General features: G+C 36.2%; 1 protein-coding gene and 1 pseudogene across 7 annotated transcripts in view; one reads left to right on the top strand and one right to left on the bottom strand.

Annotated features, from left to right (window-relative positions):
* FBXW7 (F-box and WD repeat domain containing 7) overlaps positions 1-24,086 on the top strand; it is a 197,550-nt gene that overhangs the window by 154,012 nt on the left and 19,452 nt on the right. For 6 of the 7 annotated variants that reach the window (XM_040966610.1, XM_040966611.1, XM_040966607.1 and 3 more), the window contains 2 exons: positions 17,599-17,681; positions 20,109-20,250. In XM_040966610.1, the coding sequence (XP_040822544.1) occupies positions 17,599-17,681; positions 20,109-20,250 (225 nt within the window). Of the gene's footprint in view, positions 1-14,331; positions 15,347-17,598; positions 17,682-20,108; positions 20,251-24,086 lie in introns of those variants that run through there. The other variant, XM_040966612.1, reaches the window with a different exon arrangement.
* LOC121147625 lies at positions 13,112-13,207 on the bottom strand (annotated as a pseudogene).

The raw sequence follows: 24,086 nt of genomic DNA, 5'->3' as shown, positions 1-24,086 counted from the left end.
AAAGCCTTCTAGGGCTGCTTTTGTAGGCACATTGCTGGGCAGTGGGAAGTGCTTAGTCAGAAACTCTGATAGGGAGGGGATACATGATGTGGTTCTGTCCACTGCACCGTAGCACTAGGCCCCAAGGTTGATTATTTGAACAATACATGGCAAGTTTTTTAATTTTGAGGTTTGACAGAAGTGACTTAATACTAAGACTTAGAATATGGGAGATGGATAAAAAATATGCTAAAAATAAACTTGAACTAAGCTCCTGCCAAGGTAAACAGCTACAAAATAAATCCATAGTTCCTTGTCTGCAGACCAGAAGTACAACAAATTCCAAAAGTTAAGCATTTTATAATAAAGATAGCAAAATCGAATCCAAACTAGTATATGATTATTCTGCTTTTATTAATTATCTAGATATTCATATATTTTGCTGCGGGGATATTATTACATAATGTACTGTAAGTGTCCTTTACATTATGTAAACTGTGTTATATTCTAAAATGCAAAATAATTATGAATTTAGAAAGAGTTGTTTCCTAAAATGTGGAACTTTGATGTTTACAATTTTCGCCCACATACAAAAATAGAATATACATTGAAATGTCGCAGTAGTCTAAGAATTATCTTTAAGACATTTTTTTAAACTTTTAATAAAAGATGTATTTATATGAAAGGTAGAATTACAGGGAAAAAGGAAAAGAAAGGGAGGGAGCATGAAGAGAGACCTAGAAAACCCTTCCATCTGCTGGTTCACTCTCCAAATAACCACCATGGCCAGGGTGCAGCCAGGAACCAGGGGCTGCATTTGTGACTCCCATGTGGGTGCAGGGACCCAGTCAATGTTTTCCCAGGCACATTAGCAAAGAGCAGAATTGGAAATGGAGCAGCTGGGACTTGAACCGGTACCCGTATGCATCTGGTGTTGCAGGTGGCAGCTTAACTGATTGTGCCACAACCCCAGCCCTTAAGCTTTGTCTTAAGTCTCAAATACAGCCAAATTTAAATGCTTTCAAATATATGTTCCACAGATGAGTAGCTAAATTTTATTCACATACATGAGCACTGCATTTGGAATTCTGTTTTCCTTTATAGTGTTTTTCACAGCTAACGAAATACCAAGTTAACAGGCTTTTCTCACAAAGGGAACTATCATTTCTTAAGCATATATCCTGTTACATTAGAGTTCTTTACTTTCTTTTTTTTTTTTTTGAGGAGTAGAATAATTTAAGGTAGCCATTTTGTAGTAGTGCTCTAATGTTTATGTAAATAGCTTGATAAAATTTTGTGGTGGAATTCCATTCCCATGTTTACATTCTTTAAAATTTACAACAGGTTGAATTTTCTTAAATAAATGTAGGCATAAACCCACCAAATACTAAGAAGTTGTATTATTTTATCACAATAGGACATGGCTTGTTGTTTTATGATCTCATATAATGGTGGAGAAATTTGTTTTGAGCAAAAGAGGAGATAAGGTTGAATGAAATTCTCTTCTAAGATTTTTATTCTAAGAATAGTCTTTAACATGAAATTGAAACTTGTGAGTTATTCTTATATTTAATTACATTTTTATGTGTGAGTGATTTTATATAGTTCACTGGGGAACAATTTAAGCTTAAACAGCTTTTTGGTAAGCCACAGAAATCTCTACATTATCATTTTAGATTTTAAAATGTCATTGTTACTACTCAGATGAACATGTAGGGGCAGTATGGTACTGTTTTTGTGAATTTTGTCTGAGTATTAAATCTGTTACTATTTGAAATTTGCACTTCTGAGAAAAAGCAACTTGCACATGTTTTCTTTTAAAAGGTGGTTGATAATGCTTCATTAAGTTGGAACTGTTAATTCACTTCCTTATATATATATGTATAAGGGTACTTCGGAAGGTTTATGGAAAACACATCTTTTTCATTCTATTTTTCTGCAAACTTTTTGAAATACCCTAATGCAGTATAAAAAGTCTTATGAATACGTATTGCCTTGATTTATATTTGAAGTCAAATAACATGTTAATTAAAAAGATACTTTTATAGTGAGACAATAAAAATTTGAATAAATTGATTCATGAAAATATGCAAAATTCCAACATCAGTGCAATTTTGCTTTTATTAATTCTGTACCAGCCCTTCAAAGATGAATGCTTAATTATGAGAAGCTGTTTTTAAATTAAGTCTTAATTTTTCAACATGACGAGTAAAACTTAGATTACTAAATAGTCTTAAGAGTCTTTAATTGATAAATTGTCTTTGGTATCAACATGATTAAGGTTAGAAAGGTTAATATAAGCTTTTTTACAATTCAGGTCAGTAGTTTTATTATTTTTTTTCCCCTGACTACACTTGATGCATTTGAGCAGTTACCGTTTTCATCTGTTCATTCATTCTATTAAACACTTTGTATGAGCCAGGGACGGCTAGCTAGGCCAGGCCAAAGCTAGGAACCAGGAGTTTTATTTTTGTCTCCCACATGGGGGCAAGGGCCCTAGGTCTTGGGTTATTCTCCCTTGCTTCTGAAGCACATTAACAGGGAGCTGATTTGAGGAGTGGAGCAGCCAGGACTTGAACTGGTGCCCATGTGGGATGCTGTCACTGCAGGTGCAGCTTAACCTGATAACCACAGCACTGGTTCCCCAAAATTACAATTAGTTCTTCTGATACATAATAGTATTTGGCTACTTTCACTCAGGGTTAGTGTTTTGAGTATTGTTTCAGTGTCTTCAAATTCTGAAAGTATATAACACCACTTTTCAATAGTGAAATTTCTTAAACAATTTCCTGAATAACTTTTCAGTTTGTAGCTGAAAAGGTATTGCGCATAAATGGAATGTGGTGTAGTGCTACTTACAGTATGAAAATTGATTCAGTGTGAGTATCATGTGTTTAAAATTAATTCAGTTTTCCTAAATGAAGAACTGTATGTGGCCTCTTCATTTTGTTTGAAAATGTCTTTACATTTGAATCTTGAATAGTGCTTACGTAAGAATGAAGAGCATGATTTATTGACTCACATATTATTTTAGCTGCCTTAATGTCTAATAGCTTCCATTAACTTCTGGCACCGTTTCCTTTCATGAAGCCTCCAGTTACAACATGGACAGTGTCATATCAAAATCAGAATAGTAGTGGTATATCAATACTATATACAACTTGAGATTTAAGGTCACAGATGTTAACAGCAGTGCCTGGAGTTTAGGCCTTTCTTGGTATCCTGTGCTGCCTTTAGTTTCTGTTTCTTCAGTTATATGGTAAACTCCACATTTCACACAACTACGTATGTGCTGCCCCACACAGAAGCATCCTCACGATTAAATTCCGCCACCGTGTACCTCCATGTAATAGTTTATCAGCCTCGTTCTGGCTGTTGGCGTGCCGATTTCATATTATCTGTGCTATCGTGCAGTATGTTTCAGCTGCTAATGCTCATTACCATACAGCTGGTCCGCAGAGAGGCGAAGGGAGCAGGCACAAGTTGGACTGTCTGCAATAATAAGAAGCTCTCTTGCAGATGGGGTGCTGGCAGATGGGGCATGTGTTTGAACAGGTTTTACTAATAACAGAGTACATTTAAATCATTCTGAGAAACTCTAAGGTCAATGCCATGTATTCAGAGCTTGAGAGGTTGTTCAGCTTTTTGTAGACCTTTTTAGAATATTAATTAAGTCTAATGCAAAAAAAAAGGTAATAAATGACAAGCCACCCCCTCCTTCAAAAATTTTTGGTTTTGGTTTTTGCTTCATTACATTTTGTAGACCTCGATACCACTCCAAAAGAATTAATACGGTTACTTAGTATCTGTCATCAGTTTGTTTACTTAAAACTCCCAGACTGTGTCTATATACAAGAGCGTAAATACTTCAGGAAAATGTACTAATAACATTGCTCAGTTTTAGTGTGTAATATTAGAATATTTATTGGAAGATTCCAAAGATTTGGAAATCTATAAATAATGTTGACTGTGTTGAAGATTGAGTGAATAGTATACCTAGAAATGTATCTAACATTAAAAGTATTCTTTGGATATTTTTCATATTCAGAGAACCCAACTGACTAAAGCAAAGTCAAAATAACTACTAATGAATTTTTGGAGAAAAGATATTTCAGTGGAATCTTGGTCCTAAAAGAGTCTCTTTTTAAAGAGAGTTGCTGGGGCGGATGTCACTCAGCAAGTGAAGCTGCTGCGTGATGTGCCTGCATCTCTTATCAGGATCCCTGGGACGGAGTCCCACCTCTGCTTCCTCCCAGCTCCCTGTTTGTGAGCACCCTGGGAGAAAGCACATGGTGGGTCAGACCCTTGGCCTCTGCACCTGCATTGGAGGCCTGGACACAGTTACTGGCCCTGGAACTGGTCCTTTCTCAGCTGCTGTGGGCATCTGAGAGGGAGCCAGTAGATAGAGAATGGCTTGCCCTCCACTCCACCCCACCCCTTTTCATTCTACATTTCATATCTATGAAAATAACTAAACTTTTGAAAAAAAGCTTTATTCAAGCATGAGTCAAGTTTTGTGGTTTTTTAAAAAAGACTTATTTATTTTTATTACAAAGTCAGACATACAGAGAGGAGAGACAGAGAGGAAGATCTTCCGTCTGATGATTCACTCCCCAAGTGACTGCAACAGCTGGTGCTGCGCCGATCCGAAGCTGATCCAGGTCTCCTACACGGGTGCAGCGTCCCAAGGCTTTGGGCCACTTTTGACTGCTTTCCCAGGCCACAAGCAGAGAGCTGGATGGGAAGTGGACCTGCCGGGATTAGAAGCAGCACCCATATGGGATCCTGGCACATTCAAAGCGAGGACTTTAGTTGCTAGGTCACGCTGCGAGGCCCCTTTTGTTTTATTTTTTACAAAATCCTTGATAGTGGACACTTAGGGATAAAAATTTTAACTCTTTATTCATTTTGTTATCTATTATTTTCAGACAGTAATTCCACTCTCTTTCTAGCATGTGTTGTCATGTAAATTGAGCCATTTCATTTGTCAGTGACATTGATTTGTCAATTTTTATTAACCTGTCAGGCCTTCCCCCTGACTTGGGAGTTCTTCCAGAATACAGAGTACATATTGCTCATTTGTGCATCCTTCCTGCCTGGAGGGCCTGACTTCAGTAACCCCAACCTGAAATCTCAAATGCTTAGTTTTCCCTGCTTCTTGTGTCACTGTTTAGAACTAGAGATCCAGTATAAGACTCAGAGGGTTCATCTGGATGGCAATGATAATAGTGGAATGGAATTTGGAGTTACTTGATCACCATAGGATTGTTCTTACACTAATTACCTTTTCCTGTATTACCTACATAAAAACAAATATAATGAACTTCTCAAAGTTAGAGTCTTTAAATGGATTGGTAGAAAGTAAATTACATCTTGGTATAGCAAAAGCTGTTTTTCACAATTGTATCATAAAAGTCAGAGGAGTGATAATATCATAGAAAGTATTATGTACTTTTTAATGTTTAATCCTTGATGTTTATGTCACAGTCATGGTAAACATGACTTTACCATCTCTTGAAATGTATTACATCTTGATAAAATGACTTTTATGCTTGTGTGTGTCTATCTCGTGAGCTAACAAAATGTTAAATTGTCAGATGACACTAAGTGCCGCTTCGTTCTACATCCTTTGAGTTGGTGTTCTTTAGTTCCCCCCACCACCAGAGTGAATTTTCTTGCTGTACAATTTTGAACATACGTTGACTCACACACTTAAATCTAACATTTTAAACAATTAGTTTTCGAAATTGTTCTCAAAGAACTCTGAAGCGGAAGGCAAAGGCGAGCTCTGTGCACTTGTTCGTGTGCACAGCAGTTCTTAATTAAGTTGTTATGCACATGTGTTAGTAGTTCGCATTCCAAGGTTACATACTGTACCTTATGTAGTTGGTAGGAAACCCAGGGTTCTGAACCCATGTGAAGAGCCTTTTAGAGTCATAGAATGAAAAATATAACTCTAAGTTAACTTTAAAGCATTAGGAAGCCTTTTTGGAATTATGAAAGAAATATGAGAAGACATCATAATTTAAATGAGTTTGTAAAGCATTTCCATTATATTTGTTAGGCTGAGCGGAAGTAACACTAATTTTGCGAATCAGTGTACTCCTAACCATCAGTCTTACAGTCCCCTTCAAATAAAAGACTGTAGATACCTCCTCAAATTAGTAATTATTTTGAAAATGTTTCCATAACAAAATTATGCCATACTGTTTTTATGATCCATTTGTTTCCATTTCTTTGTACCCAGATTTTTTTTTCCTGGATCTTTAGTCTTGGAACCTTAGGACAAGACAGGGAATCATGTAAGCAGTGTGTTAGTCATAAAATTCTTGATTTTTTTTTTTCAATTCAAAGAATGCAATTTTGTTCAATTATATATACAGTCATTGCTTTAAAATGTAAATTGATGTTTCTAAAATGAATATTTAGACTCCTCTCTTTTAAATATAGTGGGGGCATGATTACTAGGTTCTTCCCCGCCCACTTGACAGCTACATCAAACATTCGAGTGTTTAAAGAACGAGTAAGCGGTACTAAAATAAGTAAAGAACTGATTAAAGATCACTGTGATATGCTCTTTCAAGAGCCAAGAATCTTATGTTATTTTTGTCAGATTAGGTCCTCAAAAATATTTTTAAGTGTAATGAGTTTTAAACCCACATTTCTGTTGGTAACTAGGTTTTAAAGCATTAGTCTATTGTCATTTAGAATTCTTCTGGAAAATTAGCACTGTTGAAATGATAGTAGTAGCTTGGGCTGAGAAGAGATGGCCTGCGTTTTTTAAAATGTTAGTAAGTTTGAATCCAGACTTTGTGTCAGCAAGCCAACTAATAGAAGATTACACATTTGAGGTTGACAGATGTATTTTAGAGTCAGCTGATCCTGGATAACACCACATTGGTGAGGTTGCTGTGTAAAAGTAGGAGAAAACTTGGCCTAGAAACTTTCTTCAACTTTGAGGTGCTGTGATTATATTCTAATTTATTTTTATGTTCACAGACAAGCAGTTTGTAAAGTAGTATTTCATGTCCACAAACTAAGTAATCACATCTTTCACCTCAGTATGCATTTACTAAAATCAGATTGGCAGAAACATTGGCAGTTTATAGAGATCTGAGCGCGCTCTCTCTCTCTCTCTCTCTGTCTCTCTCTTTCTCTCTCTCTCTCTTTGGGAAAATGAGATGAGAACATAGAAAATAAAAGAGCAAGAAGACAAATAGGATATGAATTCTCAGAGACTTGAGATAGAAACAAAGAACATGGAACACATTAATTAAGCTGTGTTCCAGTTCTTCCAAGTTTAGGACTCTTGTGGAGAGAAGTGCTAAGTTTGAGAATAGTCTTGAGGTACAGGTGGTAAGAGAAAAGGAAGAGCAGTTGCTGTAAAGAATTAAAAGGGTTTCAGTACTTGCATGTATTACCTTTCCCTCTATCTCTGACTTCAGCAAGTAAGAGAAAAAGAGCAAAGAGTATACGGAGATGTGCTCAATTGTATTCTAAAAAATCCTGTTATAACTTTACATTGTAAATTCTTGACCATTGTCTGAAAGACCTTGCACAATCTGTCATGCATGTTTTTTCTCTAACCTAATCCTTATCAGTTGCTTCATCCCGGCCAGTCCGGCCTTATTCTTACTGCCTTCATATAGTATCCTATCATTTGTTCTTGCAAGTTATCTCCTTGGCAATGCCTTTCAAAATTACTGCATTCTCTACTACCCGAACTGCCCATCTGTGTCATTCCGTTTAGTTTGATTTTTCTCCTAAGACACAGAATTGTGTAGAACTTTTGTCTATTTATTTGATATTTGTGTCATTGAAGACCAATAGATGGTCAAAAGAGAAGCGTGTAATACTTGTTTTGACAGGTAAGAGAAAAGCAGAAAATCTTCCTTTTCGCCACTCAAATGATCACTGTTAGCATTTTATATATGTAGGCTTTTTAAAAAAAACTATGCATTAATATATACAGCATGTGTGTGTTCAGAAGGACTGCACTTTAATCGTGCCACTGAATCTCATGGGTCTTCTAGTTTCTAGTAACCCTTCCCCTTGTTCTGTACTGGCTGAACAATTTCTGTGCTTTATAAATGCTCTGTAATGAAGCCAATAACTTACAAAGAGGCTTTCATTATAGGGGCTATAGAGTGGAGATGTAAAGAGAGCAAACTGGGGAAGAACAAGGTGAAAACTTTCTAAGCAAACGCTACATTTTTGAATGTGTGCACCTGCTGCCCTGAGCTATATTTTTTACTGTCTTTTTATCAAGTTTTTCTGGGAGCATATAAGATTTTAGTGACTATTTAAGAGATCTTTCAGCACCATTCTGACCATTTTCTGGTCAGAGTACCTGTTGAAACAAAAAGACTCCTTATTAGTCAGTGTTTATAACTAAAATGAAGTCAACAGTTTTCACACCCACACAGTAAAGTTCTAACTTAGCAAGACACATATAGTCCTAAAACAGAAGGGTGAGTCATGACAGGAAGTACTTGGGAAGAAACCATTACTAATCAGCTAAAGAACATTTTTAACTCTAGCATTAAATGTTTTAAAGAGATAAAGCACCAAACAGGTTATCTGTAATGAACCTTGTAAGACCTCTTCCTAACCACCAGGAGTCTTTTGAGTTCAGAAATAGCTGCACTGTAAGGATGATAATTCCCACAAATGAGCACCTCCGAATCCACGGATGGTAACTTCCTACTTCCTTAACAGAACCATTTCTTGTGTTAGATCTCCTCAAACAATTAAAATCAACGCTCCCTTTTCTTATTTCCTCCCTCCAAACTTTGCCCTTGATAGATAACGTAATCTTTCTAGCTAATAGTTTCTTGTCTTACCAGCTGGGTTTTTAATTGTCTTTGGGGGAAGAAGGTTATTGTATTGTTTTTCTTTGTCCTTAGTATCACGTTACACATACTAGGAAATAGCAGGAGAATTATAGCTAGGATGAGTTCCAAAATGTCTCTGTGGTTTTCTGTTATTAATGTTTTTTTGTTGATTCAGTGGATACCACTTTTGTTACTTCTTAACTCTAGTTCTTAAGGGGTGTTAGATCTTTTCTCAGAAGCTTTTTTTTTTGTCATGACTTACAGCTAATTTAGGAAACTAAGCCCCTAATTTTAAAAAATCCTTGAAATGAGGCAACATTGATATGCCATACCTGTGAAACAGTTTTTTAAAGTCAGGGAAATATAATTGGGCATCTTGAGTAGCAGCAGTGAATATGGAATTGGATCGAAAAGTAGAAGAGCAAATAGGGTTCTAGGTCTTATTGATAGGAAATAATTGGGGTCACTTATTTCCCTGTGGAAAGTTTTTCCTGGGTCATATTGTTGTTTCCTTTCCTTTTTTCTTCTTCTTTTTTTTTTCTTTTTAAGATTTATTTTCATTGTACAGTCAGATATACAGAAAGGAGGAGAGACAAAGAGGAAGATCTTCCATCTGCTAACTCACACCCCAAATGACCATAATGGCTGGAGCTGAGCCAATTCAAAGCCAGGAGCCCAGAGCCTCCTCCGCGGGCCCCCTGTACAGGTACACAGTCCCAAAGCCTTGGGCTGTTTTGGACTGCCTTCCCAGGCCAGAAACAGGGTGCTGGACCAGAACCGGCCCCATATGGGATCGGTCGAGGTGTTTGAGGCAAGGGCCCCAGCTGCTAGGCTATGGCACTGGGCCATGTTTCCCTTTTCTTGATGTCAACTTCTATCTAGTTTTCCTTGCTTTATTTATGATATTGGCATATGAAATTTATGATAACATTTTGAGGGGAAAAAAACTGGCTGTGAATTCCGGATACTTGTACTTTATTTTGAAATTGAAGCATGAGATGTGAAGAATACACTCTTTGCTGATAAATCAAGATGAAATCAAATAAATCAAGGGTAAACTTTCTAACTTTGCTGTCAGAGTATTGTGTTGATGTTCGGGAGTGGATGTTTAGCATAGTGATTAGGGTGGCTGTGTCTCACACTGGAGTGCTTGTATGCTACCTGGCTCTGGCTGTGGTCTCTAGCTCCCTGCCAAATGCAGAGACTTACACGCTGTATCAATGGCACAGGTAGCCTTGTGGCCCAGCTGGCTTGCATTCCCAGCTCCTGCTTCTAGCCCCAGCCATTGTAGGGATGCAAGCAGTGAAACAGCAGAGGAAATCTCTGTCTCCTTCTTGTCTCTCATAAATGAAAGGGAAGTATTGCAGAGAATGTTGACTCAATACTAAGTCTCTGACAGCTCTACGATAAGCATGTAGATTTTTCAAGAATATATGAACTCTCAACTATTTTATTCTCTGACATCACAGTTAAAGCTGGTGCTGTTGTATGTGCATTCTTTATGTGCATTTTTTATAATTGCAGGTGCATACATGCATGCATTTTGTGAGAGCATCACTTTGGCCCAATCCAAAAGAGTAAAAAGAACATTGTAATCAATATATCCCAAATCACAAGGGAATACTCTTTGTTAGGAGAGTTTTACGTAGCTTAATCTTCAAAATTGGAAAAATATGAAGGTACTGCCTCTACAAGTATGTTTAATTTAAAATTTTGATAAGCAATCTTTAATATTTTGATTTGAAGTTAATTTACTGGGGGGTGGAATTTTGCATATTATAATCAACATTCCCCCGATTAAGAATATTTTTCAAGCCGTTAGTATTGTAATTATTTGTTTTCTTGGGTTGTGTTTTCAAACTGTGTCTGCCTTGCTCTGTTTCACTTTGCACATTCCCAAGAATTTTTAGACTTGATCTCAGAGTGGCTTCTCAGAGTATGTCACCTTGTTCTGTACAGTGAGTCACTAAAATTCGGTGAAAGATGTAAACAAAACAAAACCCACCTTAATTGTATACAACCCTGTATCTGATACCCAGTGAGTGCTAAACAAATGTTTAAGAGTGAGTAAATTTAGGCTACAGCTTCATGGTCAAAATTGCTATCTACTTATATTAGTGAAAAATAGATGCTGGGCAGACATATAATTTTAATTGATAATACCTATAACAGAAAGAGTTTATTAACTTGCCAGTTTTAACTAAAACCTTTTAATAAGAACTTGTATTCCAAAAACTTAATGGCAGTGAGTTTGTGAAGTTTCAGCATGAACGTGTTTGATGTTGAAATTTTGAATTCACTCCTAATCTGGATTCTCTGCTCTAGGGAAGACAGCTGACTTGGTAGGTAGATTCCTTTTTTTGTTTGTTTTTTAACTCATGCTGCTGCAAGGTGTTAGTGGCAGGGCAGAGCTAGGACTTTAATCCAGTTCCCAAGTTTCCCTCATGGTGTACTCACCCTGAGGGAAAATCTCTCTTGGGACTGGAGAAAGCCAAGGACTCATTTGGTCTGAGTCCCCAGTTTTGGGTCTGGCCCGGCAGGGGCACCCTCCACAGCCGCCACACTGCAGGGAGCTGCAAGCCACCCCTAACCCCAAGGCCTGAACCCTGGTAGGAAGATGAACATGCTCCTTCTATTATAGAATGCAAATTTAGTGTTAAATATTAGAAAAGTTATAAACCAGTGGTATTCATAGTGTCATCAGCCAATTATAACAGAAACAGGTAAGTTGTCTACTACTAAAGATATTTTTATACCTCGTAAAACAATGCCGTTGTTGCTGCTGTTGACTTGTATGACCAGTTGTTTGAAAATACTAATTATTTGTTAGCAGTGTTTTCTGAATGCTGTTGCTAAAGCTGATTAGAATGTGGACTTTCAAAGAGTAAATAGTAGGGAAAGACAAGAATAATTGCAGTGAACTATGATAAGTGCAATTGTACATATGTATATGTAATATTTCTATTACAATGGAAATAGGTACATAAGGAAAAGCACTCTGGTACTTCCCTGTTAGCACTGTATATGAAGATACATGCTTCTTTAAGGATACATGATTTTCTTGAAGACTATGCATTTTTCTCACTCCCTATATGTAGATTATCTTAACTTGAACTTGCCCAAATAACAAGGTTAATCATCCCAACCGCTTGTTCCCCAGAGTCTCTCCTCTGCTGGTAACTCACAGGTTACTCATCTTGCTGCCGTTGCTCCCCAGAGGCTTGCACTCTGGGACAGATGCCATCCTATCTTGGTGCGTTTTTCCTGCTCTTCTCCTTTCTTACCCATCTAGCTCTCATGGAACTGCGATGAGATGTACATTGTGTGGAGTTAGGGGTGGGGTTGTGTTCCAGGGTCTTTTTGATGGTTACTTCTCTTGGCTTAATAGATTTTCAGTAATGTTTATAAGTTGTGAGTCAACAAAATATTTTTAATAGAACAAAAAGAATTATTACCTATCTAAAATTATATGGAAGTCTAGTGTATTATAATGACAATTTTTAAAAATTTGGGTGAATGATATAATTCTTAGCTGATATGGTTGACTCATTGACCTTTTCATTGAACTACTGTTTTTGTAGCATAAAATGCAATAATACTTCCTTTTTTAGATAAGTTGATTTAATATAGATTGTAGACTGTTCTAAGGCTTACAGCGTTTCTATTACAAGAGTAAAGTAGATAGATATTCACAAAATCATATTTACTAAAATATCAAAGCTGAGTAGTTTAAACATTGTGTTTTAGCCAAGACTTCCAGAAAATAGGAAAATGAGAAAATTCTCAGAGATTATGTTGACCATAATATAATCATAATTTTCATCAACAATTCTTCAGAGAATGTTGAAAACACGAAAATTTTTTTTTTATTTTATAATTTGAAATCTGACTACAGACTTCCTTGACTGGTGTTCTTTGGCAAATTCTCCACAGTTCAGAATGACATCTTAAACAAGATATTGGAGAGAACGAGTCATGAAGTCATTATTAGTACTTACAAACATACACTATGTTCTTCTAACTAAATGGATAGACAAATTAATAAAACCCATCAAAGTGGGAGCCATGGTAGTGTGAAGATTTCTTGTGCACGGCTTTGACTTTTCAACCATGTAGATATGTCACCTGTTCAAAAAGAAAGCATGATTGGGAATAACTACATAAGGCAACACTTATGGAGAACAGATTTCCTTGTAGTTTTGTAGCCATTCACTGTAGCCACATAATCAAGAGAGGTCTTCATCTTCTATGTTAGGGTTTGAGACAGTAGCTTCTACCTTATTGAACTTGTTTTTGGGTCTTACCTGCATGGCCTTACTTGTGTGTCATCCTTGCACAGGGGCCATGCTAATCTCTGTATCATTCCAGTTTTTGTGTGTGTGCTGCTGAAGCGAGCTTGAGTAGCCTAATTTGCAAAGGTTAGACTGGCTAGAAGTATAAGGCATGATTTTAGTTGAAGTCAAAATATATTCTACGTCACTAGCATTTGACTTGTCCTGTGACAAGCTAGTTATTACTGACAAACTCAGGGGGAAGTTTCAGGTGTTTGCTTTACTACTCTTCAAATAGCTCAGAGCGGGAAGGATAAATTTCTTTTTTTCTTTGCTAAACCATGAGTGTTCTGAAGCCTCAAATTAAAAAAAAAAATATATGAGTCCATTCCAGAGCATCAGCTTTTTTGAGTTGAGTAAGAGATTTCAGTTGAAAAAGAACTTCCTTTTGAAGTGAGCTAAAGAAAAAAGAAATCTGTAGGTACTGTTTTTGAGAGAAAGGATTAATTTAAGAGAGGTAGTTGGTGATTTAAAAGAGAATAGACAGTAGAACACAACATGCTGGAGACTCAGGAATTTCACATTGTCTTATTTTTGTTTACATTTATTTTATATGAAAACACATTGCATTTACTTAACATCTTAGTTATAAAGGCACACCTTTTTTTTAATCATCATGATACTGTTTCATGCAGTATTTGGAATCATTTTACTGAACAAAGGCATTTACCACCATGGCACAGAGTATTAAAATGTAGTAAGTTCAAATAATTTTTTTTTTTCTGATGAAAGTTCGTAAGTGCTTTAAATAACTGTAGGCACTCTGTTTATTTGTAGTAACTATAATGGGAAGGGTAGGAGTTAATTAACTAGACCCTTAATAAATGAGTCTTTTCAGCCCAAGGAATCTTATAATTGCCCCCAAAGCCAGTTATGTGGCAAGTTGCAAGATGAAATATCAAGATTTGTGTGGTAGTCATTCTCGGAAAAATGTTGCCTTCAGGCAAACTTTGGTACCTTTCCTATTCTGTTAAGTGCCTCTAATGATAAATAATATGTTATCGAGATAATTTTGGAGGAAGAAGACCAGTATCTCCTCCTTACTCATGATTAAATGAGCAAACAAGGGCTCCATACATTTAGGTATTGCTAGGTTTTTTTGGTTGTTTTTGTTTGTTTGTTTGTTTTTGGTTTTGGGTTTTTTTTTTTTTTTACCTTCAAAAGGTCTCATCATTACTGTGGACTGGGGAAGTATGTGGTGGTTTTCTTGAAAGCTGCGTTTTAAAAGAGTAAAACAGAAAAGCATGGGCAGTATTTCCATCAGATGATACTGCAAGAAATGTGCAGGTTGCAATGTTATATATTACATAATTTTTATAATTACTGTATGGTCCAGTCTGGCTTCCCTGTCAGTTCCCCCAAAGAATATTCAATTTCCCCTTTGGGGAATGCCCGTTTTGTACTACACAAGCTACTTGCCAAAGCTGAGCAGCCTGCACCAGAACTACAGTAGGGGGACAGTTCGTGCAGATAGCTTGCTGTGTTTGGGTTGGAGGGGACTGTACGTTAAATAATATATTGCATTTTCAAAATGCTTCTGAAAGGACTTATTTGTGGTACTGTTGCTTGCTATTTAAAACTCTTCAAAAAAAAAACACATTTTACAAAATGCAAAAATAATTTCCTGAAAGTTTGCAGGGGGAGTGGGGGCTGCCGGTGCGGGGGCAGTCTGATTTGCTGCCCACATCCTGCCTGTGTTGAGTGCGTTGTGTGCTTACGGGTTCCCTGGAGCGGATCACCATATAATTGATGTGCAGTCTGCATTGCTGAATCCTGGACTGCACCATTCTGTGTTCAAGGGAAGATGTAATCTGATCCCTCTGCTGCTGAGGGAGGAATCTGTTCAGTCAAGGCTTTGACAGGGCACAGTCTCCTCCAATAATCTTCTCCGTTCTCTCTCATTATTCCCTCGAGTTCTCCTCAGTCAAGCTGCATGCATGTATGTGTGTCCCGAGGAGCGGTTTGCTGCTGAGCTGCCTTTGCCTTTACTGTGGAGTTTTGCTGCCGGTTCTGCTCCCTAATCTTCCTTTTCTGACGTGCCTGAGCATGTCCACATTAGAATCTGTGACATACCTACCTGAAAAAGGTTTATACTGTCAGAGAGTGCCAAGCAGCCGGACGCACGGGGGCACGGACCCACTGAAGGGGAAAAATACAGAAAATATGGGTTTCTACGGCACATTAAAAATGATTTTTTACAAAGTAAGTAAGCTGTTTTCTTCCTATGCTGTGTGGTTGTGTGTGCGTGCGTGTGTGTGCCTGCCTGAGAAGGAAAATCTGAATCGTCAGAGATGGCTGCAGTATCCTCTGATTTTGGTGGGTGGCTGGATGTCTGGTATTCTGTTTTATATCATGAATGTAAGCAAATAATTGAAAGACAGTGTGAGCTGGAAAGAGCTTTGGATTTAAAATGTGAATTTTTCACTGAAAATGTATTGACTTTAGAAATGTGGCTTCGTTAAATGCTGACCTGGAAATACTCCATCCTTACTTGCCGTTTAGTGAGCCTCTTGCCTTCAGTTTCTCTATACCATATGTATGAGTTTTTTTTTTTTCCTTTTTCTCATTAGCTGCCTCTTAAAAGTATAAAATCTATTGAATATTTAGGATTTATATGGAGGAAGCTGTATGTACTTTCTGTGCCTGCAAAAAAAAAAAAAAGCCGAATTATTTTTTGGTTCTAAACTCAGTATTTTCATGAACAGTTCAGTATCTATAAGACTTCTGTAGTAATAGAGAAGGTGCTTCATAAAATACTGTAAAAATAAAATCCCTTTTCAGTGGTTTCCTTGTTAATACATGTTGGGCAATTTGAGTCATTGGAGGATTTCTAAGATGAAAATAAAGTTTGCTGTTATTGGCAGATGGCATTTACAGCAATGTATTTATAAGATATCTTGGGAAGTTCTGAAAGCCAGTATTACCAACTTAATTTGAGTGAATAGATAACCTGGGAAAGTTATCAGAAAACTTGATTTTAAGGTAGTCTGTACTGACTGACCTTCGTGATGGATTCACTTGTGTGTGGGGGGGGTAGGTAAACTACATACATGGAAGCACGTGGCCAGCTGCATATTACAGCTTTTATATTCGTGTTTCCTTTTTACTCAGAATGTCTGGAGAAGTAAAATTATGATTTTGAGAATAATCACTTTAAAACCCTGTAATATGAGAACAGAAACTTCTGAAGAGAAGAATTCAGACCAATTTCATTTCTTCCCAATAGGTATTCCTGGAACTCAGGTGGACCTTGTAAATGAGCTGCTTGTTCCCTCCTCTCTAGCCCCTGGTATCTGGGATTATGCCTGATGGTAGAGACAGTCCCTATCCAGGGTTGTTCAGAAAGATGCTTGGGGTCCCTTTGCTTCTCTCCAGCATTTATATTGTATCATGCTGTGTTACAGTGTTCCCATGTGAGCCGATAGGTAGAAAAATAAGGCTGCTGCAAAGCACAGGTTCCCAGCTTATTAAAAAAATGAGAAAACCTATCTGTCATTCCAGATTCCCCCCCACCCCAGTCTAACGCTCAATTCTACAGTAACTAATTAGTGCATGCAGATCTGAAAAGGATTGTTGAAGTGGAAAAAGTTGCATCTTACCAGATCTTATTTTCTAGTTTCAAAGTAAACATGCAGCCGGATGGCCTCCGTTAACTGATCGTGGAATAAATTAAATAAATAAGTATTGCTGTGTCAGTGTTGACAAAACATATTTCTAATATATTTCTGTTGTAGCATGGCGGAATGAGAGAGCTGAAACTGCAAGTGTGGTTGTAAGGCATGACTTGTTCTCTTCAAAAATTTTTTTGTATTGCTGTTTTTCAAGTTATAATATTTGTCCTAAAATTAGTATCTGTCCGGTAGAACTATGTTCAGTGTGCATATAAATCAGTGAACAAGCCCCCAGCTTTATTTTTCCATCTCTAGTTTTTCTGTTCATTATGAGTTTATTTTTTTGTATCACTTATTAATTACCCTGTACCTTATTATGATCACTGTTCAAGATTAGCTTATTTGCACTACTTATCTTTTTGTGATGCTGGGACTTAAAATTCAGTTAGTTACTTCTACCCATGTTTGATTTTAAAGTTTTGAATTTTGTTTACCTTTCTTAAAACATACTTTAATATAAAAAAAAAGGAAGATGGGTGAAAGGCATGTTGCATACTCTTCTGCATGGATTAATACGAGATTTTTCGTCATACTCGTCTTTCAACTGGACTAGTCAATAGGTATAATACTCTCAAGGAATATATATGATGAATACAAATTTTCTAATCACAGTATACTGTTCTTCTGTAAAGCTATTACTCCTTACAGTTTATTAAGAGTAAAACAAAGTGAAAAAAATAGAAGTTATGAAACACTCATTTTCTGTATGAATTAATTAACTGCTTAATTACCATTGTAGATATATTTTTAAGTATCTTTTTTTGTTTTTCCTGTATCTTATAGATGAAAAGAAAGTTGGACCATGGTTCTGAGGTTCGTTCTTTTTCACTGGGAAAGAAACCATGCAAAGTTTCAGAATATACAAGGTAATATGGAATGGATTGATGCTGTCGGGATGCTTGTGCTTCTGGGGGAGTTGATTCTGGAAGCATTTCTTTTGGTTATTCTCATAGAATAGAATGTTACGAGTACCATTGACTGGTTTACACATAATTGAGGAATACATTATTTTAAAGAAAATTAAAGGACCACCCACTACAGTTTGTATTTTATCACTGAAATGTGGAAGCAAGACACGCAGAATGTCTCCAGTGAGCAAAATTTGAAAACCACAATTTTTTTTAAAATTCTAAAAAGTACTCTAGATATGAACATGAGCCAATATGTTTTGTTACTATAGCAACAGCTATTCTGGGGTGAATATTTATATATGTAAGATTGAAGATAGATTCCTTAGCAGTGAAATAAATATCACAATTACTAAATTTCATGAAATCAGTGTTAGACATTCCCTTTTATTGGTCCGGTAGGTCTCTCTTTTTTTTTTAACACATAACATTTCTATACTAGAAGAATAGTTTCCATAACAACTAATACAATTGTAGTCTTGTTTCTGCTTCAGTCCATCATTTTTGGATTTTGCATCAGTGTAAAACTTTTCCTAATCTCATGCTAATTAGGCTGACTTAGGCACAATATCTATTACCCAGCTAATTAAAAATGGCTTTGGATGTTACTTAAAATGCAGTGATTTCAAATTTAAATGACAAAGGTATCTTAAGAGCTTACTTTGGTCTCTTAAAAACATAATTGTTATTTCTTCAAGTGAGAAGGATAGCAAAGAAACTGTAAGAACTTCATGGTCACTAATAGCATTTCTTCTTTTCTCACAAAATATTTTTAGCTGTTTTAATCAGATGCAATAAAACTTGCATTTCTTAGATATAAGTTCTCTTAATTATAAGCATTGTTGAAGGTTAAATCTCCTCCAAAAAAAAAGAAGCAAAAGAAAAAAAATCTTTTTTCAGAGAAATGGATTAAATTTTTTTCCATTCAGTTGTGGAAAATATTTTTTAAGCATTCTTGTTGAGACGTAGGAGTTAGCATAATTATACAGATTAAAAAACGGAAGGATGAAAAATGCAAACACAAAGCTATCTCCGGAAAGTGCTTTTCTGTGTGCTGGTTCTCCCAATCCCCACCTCCTCTGTCTTGACAATTTTACTGTATTTGGCACTTCCACCAGAGGGTGTAGAGGGACAGAGACGAGTGAAGCTGTTTTCTTCATTTTACTTTTTCCTTCTAGCCTTGACAAATTATTTCTTGGATAAAAAGTTAAGTGTCACGTTGTTTTGATTCAGTCAGCCCTACTCTTTTGATGATCGGTTCATATGGCTAATACCAGGGTGAAAGTGTTATGTCGTTTAGTTATTTATAAGACAATTAAAATGAATGAATACGAAGTTTTTAAAATAGAAAATATTTTCATAAAATTTTGTCCTTAATTGCTTAGATTTTACATTGAAAAAACATCTGAAAGGCATAGGCTTTATTTTTAGCCTTGTAATATGCAATCTTACTAAAGCAAAATTAGACCAAACAGCATATTTGTGTATCTGTATATTTGAAGTTCCTGTCTGTTGCTGAGGTATACATTTGATGTTTTGGGACAGATTAGTTAATAATATGAAGATTTAAGTCTTTAAACACACCCTACCTTTTTTTCAAGGGGGGAAGAAAAGAACTTTAACAGGAATACATAGAACTCCCGTTTGTCGATTCACAAAGAGCCTGCATTTTGGCTAGAGCTGGGTGGCAGGGACTCAACCATGGGAGCCATCACTCTGCTGCCTCCCGGGATGCATGGTAGTAAGAAGCTGATAGTCGGGAGCAAAGTAGAGAGAATGTGTGGATCAACACATTTAACTTGTACATAGTAAGTTTTAGATACCATGTTTGAATAAATAACATTTCTGATCAGGACTAAGTCCTGTCAGATATCTAGAAATGCTCTATGAGTAACAATACAAAATTGGAGAGAAATAGATGAATGTTATGAATAATGTTGAAGATGTCTGGAACAAACTGAGGAATAATGTGCCTAGTGAAATCCAACAATATAAACAGCATTTCTACATTGTTATAAAGAAAATTTAGCTGTACTTGGTTATGTCACCGAAGACCAGACTGTAGAAGCACAGCCTGCATAGCCCAAGGAAATTTTTAACATTATTTTTATATAGATCTTACAGTTTTACTGTGGAGATTTTGTCATTTGGATGCAGTTACCACTGCCGGGATGATAACAGGTGGTTATGTGGGAGGGAGGAAACTTAACTCTAAGAATAGAAAGTAGGTTTTGTATATCCCCTGCTCTATGGAATAAGCAAATAAAAGCAATAATTAGATTAATGTTTGAAGTTTGTTAGATTGTTATTAAATCAGAGTCTGTTATACTTAGTGAATGTTTATCTTGCTTCTACTTTGTTTTTTTTTTAATTTCTTTTTGGTAGTACCACTGGACTTGTACCATGTTCAGCAACACCAACCACTTTTGGGGACCTGAGAGCAGCCAATGGCCAAGGGCAACAACGGCGCCGAATTACATCTGTACAACCACCCACAGGACTCCAGGAATGGCTGAAGATGTTTCAGGTGACATATCTAAATACTGTATTGAAATGCCTTGCTTAATTACTGCAAACCATAAAGGATTATTCATCATGAAAAATAAGACTGAAGTACAATTACATGCTACACCATGGATGAACCTTGAAAACGTGATGCTAAGTCAAAAAACCCAGACATAAAAAGCCACATCAATTCTGCTTAGTTGCAGTATCCAGAAAAGGCAAATCCATGGGGACAGAAAGTACATTAGTGGTTGCAAGGTCTTTGCAGAAAAGTGACGTTTGGAACAGAGTGCTTGTAGGGATGGGCTTTGTTTTTGCATGATAAAACTGTCCAGGAGCTGGACAGTGGTGATGGTTGGCCTGGAAGGGATGTGTGGTATGACTGTTAACGTGTACACTGTAGACATATATGAATATTGCGGTTAAAAATACAACTAAAAGATAGGATGCTCACTTTAGATAAAAGATTAAGAAAAATCCAGTGCTCATTTTGTCTTAAGTGTGCATTTTTTTTAATTAAATAATGAGTTTTCCTTCTTTCCTAGCTTTGGATTTCTGGGTTGTTGCATATACTCTTGCTTTTTAAAATGCCTTGGAGGTTAGGCATTTAACAATGCTTTAAGACTGTGTTAATTAGTATTGTAGGTAAGTTTCCTTCCTACTATCCTTGCAGAGTTGATGCAGTATTTTTTCTTCAGTAGGCTCAAATTCAGACTACTGTTTTTTTTTTAATTAGTTCTTAGGTTCTTTGAATATTTGTTGGGAAGATTAGTTACCCAAAACTTGAATATAGTGAATTTTATAACTTGATAGTAATATCAAACTGATTTATCCCTTCCCGTGAGATACTGCACATAGATTAAATGGTTACCAAATACTATGCATTAAGTATTCAACTACTCTGCAAATAATAATTAGATAACATAAAATGAAGATAAGTTGATAACAGCCATTAAAGTAACATCAAAAAAATATATTCCGTCACTTCTGGCTTGGCATGTTATTTGATGAGTGCATAGAGGAATATGGGTGAGAGAGTTCTCTCTTGGGCATTTTAGGTTATTAAGATGTTCATCGCAGGCATGTATCCATCTCACTGTCAGCAGTGCTAACATGCAGAATCTGAGTCGGGTGAATCAAAGTTGTATTTTATTGTCATTAAAACATGATTAACTATTACAACGAAAAAGAAATTTTGTTGAGTTTTTGTAGTCATTTGTTGAATAAACTTATCTCTCCCAGGATAATTTCTACCTCCACCTTCCTCTTAGGTTCTTTCACCATAGGTCCGTGTTGTTTTAATTTTTAGGCGATTTTTTTTCTTATGTATTCTCTCACAATTCAAAATTGTTACGTTTTACTGTGCCTTTTAAAAAAAGAAATTTGTCCATCAGTAAGAGGTGAGGATAAATCTCAGACATTTATATGGTTGTGTAGAAATACTTTGAAAGCTGTGTCATCTGTGAGTAAGCCTAGGCCATGGGGACAAGGTGTGTTGTCATGCCTGCACATGCACGTGGTACGCACAGCACTCAGCGATGGCCCAGAGCTGCTGGAGCACGGTGAGGAGAAAGCACGGCGTGCTTTACCACCACACTGTGGTTGTTGCTTTGTCATCATTGTAAACACCCTTCCTGCAAAACGTTTGTTTTATATGAAAGGCTTGTTTTCAGAAGGTGGTTCAAGTAAGATTTTTTTTTTTTTTATCTATTAGGGCCCATTATTTAAAGTTTCAGAATACCAAGCTATTTAAGATATTTCCCAGCTTGAAACTGGAAAATTCTGTAATTTTGATTTATAGTAACAGGCATTTATGCTTTATTTTGTCCTGAAAGAAATTTTAGATCATCTTCTGTACTGTATTTGCTTAATTCATGCCTTCCTTAATAAAATATCTGAATTCCTGTGGTGAGTAAACCAGCAGAAAATATCATTTTCTCCTTTCTTTCTCTACCATTCAAATAAGTTAAACAAACCCACCAAAAAGTTCAAATGGTCTACCCATTATATTTTGGAAAATTAGAACCACCAGTAGATTATTTGATGCATCCCAATTGTAAATAATAATAATAAAGCTAGTTTCTTAAAAACATTGGGACTTAATTAACTAAAAAATGTTGGGCCAGCATTTGGTCCTAATATAAGCATTTGCTTGTTTTTTCATAAGAGAAGTAGGTACTGTGAAGAAAATTAGTTAACAATAACAACATGCAGAATTACCCCTGCAGGTATACAACTGTATTGTTTTGTTTTTTAAGATAAATATTCTGTAGCAAAGAAATGTATAATAACAAAAGGTTGGGTAGACCAGTAGATGAGGAGCTTAATCATATGGAAGCCATTTTTATTCTGGCACTCTCGGGGCCTCGGTGTTTGTACACCACCCTGTGTTGTCCACCCTGATGAGAGAGTCACCACAAGCAAATCACTTGCCTAAACACCTACCTGCTTCAGTGTCAGACTTGCGGAGAGGGAATTCTGTAGTCAGTTGGAGGATGCATGAGTTGACTGACCTAGTGGTGTGGCTGAGGGATAATTAGACTGCTATGATTTCTGTAGCCGTGCTGTGGGGCATTTTCTGAAGACTTCTCTGTTGCATAACAGGCAACATGGGAGAACTTGTCCCTTTCTGTTCTTCTGTTGCTCCTAAGGCGATGCTACAGCATTGTTTTGGTCCAGTTCCATCTATTCTGACAAAGTACTCTGCACTCCATTTTTAAATTGAGTGAGAACCAATGATACACCCTTTTGAATAAAAGAAAATTAAAACAGAGTGCCACTGCAAAACTGAAGAGGAAATGAAAGATAAAAACAAAGAGCAGGAACTCTGAGTAGCTGTTGACTCCAGCTTTTGGGTGACTGGATTGATGTTGCAAATTACTGCTTTGCTTAGGAGAGACTAAGGTTTTTTCATTTACGTATATTATTTGAAAATGAGTACATGGTTTCTCACTTGAAATTTTTAGATCAGTAATTTTTTTTGTGTGTTGAAATTTATATTCAGAAATATCCTAAGAGAAAGAGCACATTTGACTTACAAGGTCAAGCTCTTGGTTCCAATTTGGGCTTTGCCCCCTTAATAACTGAATAATTGTATTGATATTATGTAACTACTCTTGCCTTTTATTTTCATACTCAATAAAACTCATAACTAAACTATTGTCAAAAAGAGAACACATGAAAATGTGCTTAAAAGCTGTACTTGGAAATGTAATGGAGAAACCGCCTTTTGGAGTCTTGATTTTCTTAGATCTAAAAAGATGCTAGCTATAAAAATATGTGAAAGCTTTAGCATTATATAAATGTGATTTTAATCAAAGCATATTTGTGTTAAAGCTGTGACTATTTTGAAAGTCTGTTATACTCAAAGTATTAATAAGGTACAAAATACTTCTTTGATACTCAAAATGGAGTAAATACTACATATTCAAGGATTTAATCAAGTTTCATGGTAACACAAAAATTGTTCATGTCTTCTGATTTATTTTGTTTAAGTCTTATTTGCTAGTCAACAAAAGATTAAAATCTACAGCGTAATGCCAGAAGAGATTGAATTTAGTTCTTACTTTGAAATTATATTTGGTATAGTATGTTCAAGAAACCTTGTTGTATATGGAAAAGTTTAAGCAAATCATGAATTTATCCATAGAAGACCAAGAGGAAATGTTATGTTGGTCTTGAGTATATCAAAAGCAGGAAGATTGAGTTCTTGTTATCTCAAAAAATAAATCCAGATCATATTCTTTTGAGTTAGAATCTGTTCTTAAAGTGAGCTTTGTGATAAGAGCTTGGCCCACTGTGTGATGGGGACCAGTAGATACTCTACAGCTATTCGGCCACACAGGGCGGATTGGCAGG

This window comes from Ochotona curzoniae, unplaced genomic scaffold, assembly GCF_017591425.1.
Source record: "Ochotona curzoniae isolate NIBS_2020 unplaced genomic scaffold, NIBS_Ocur_1.0 scaffold_4506, whole genome shotgun sequence".
NCBI classification, from domain to species: domain Eukaryota; kingdom Metazoa; phylum Chordata; class Mammalia; order Lagomorpha; family Ochotonidae; genus Ochotona; species Ochotona curzoniae.
The sequence above is the reverse complement of the archived record's forward strand: the minus strand, read 5'-3'. Positions and strand labels throughout refer to the sequence as shown.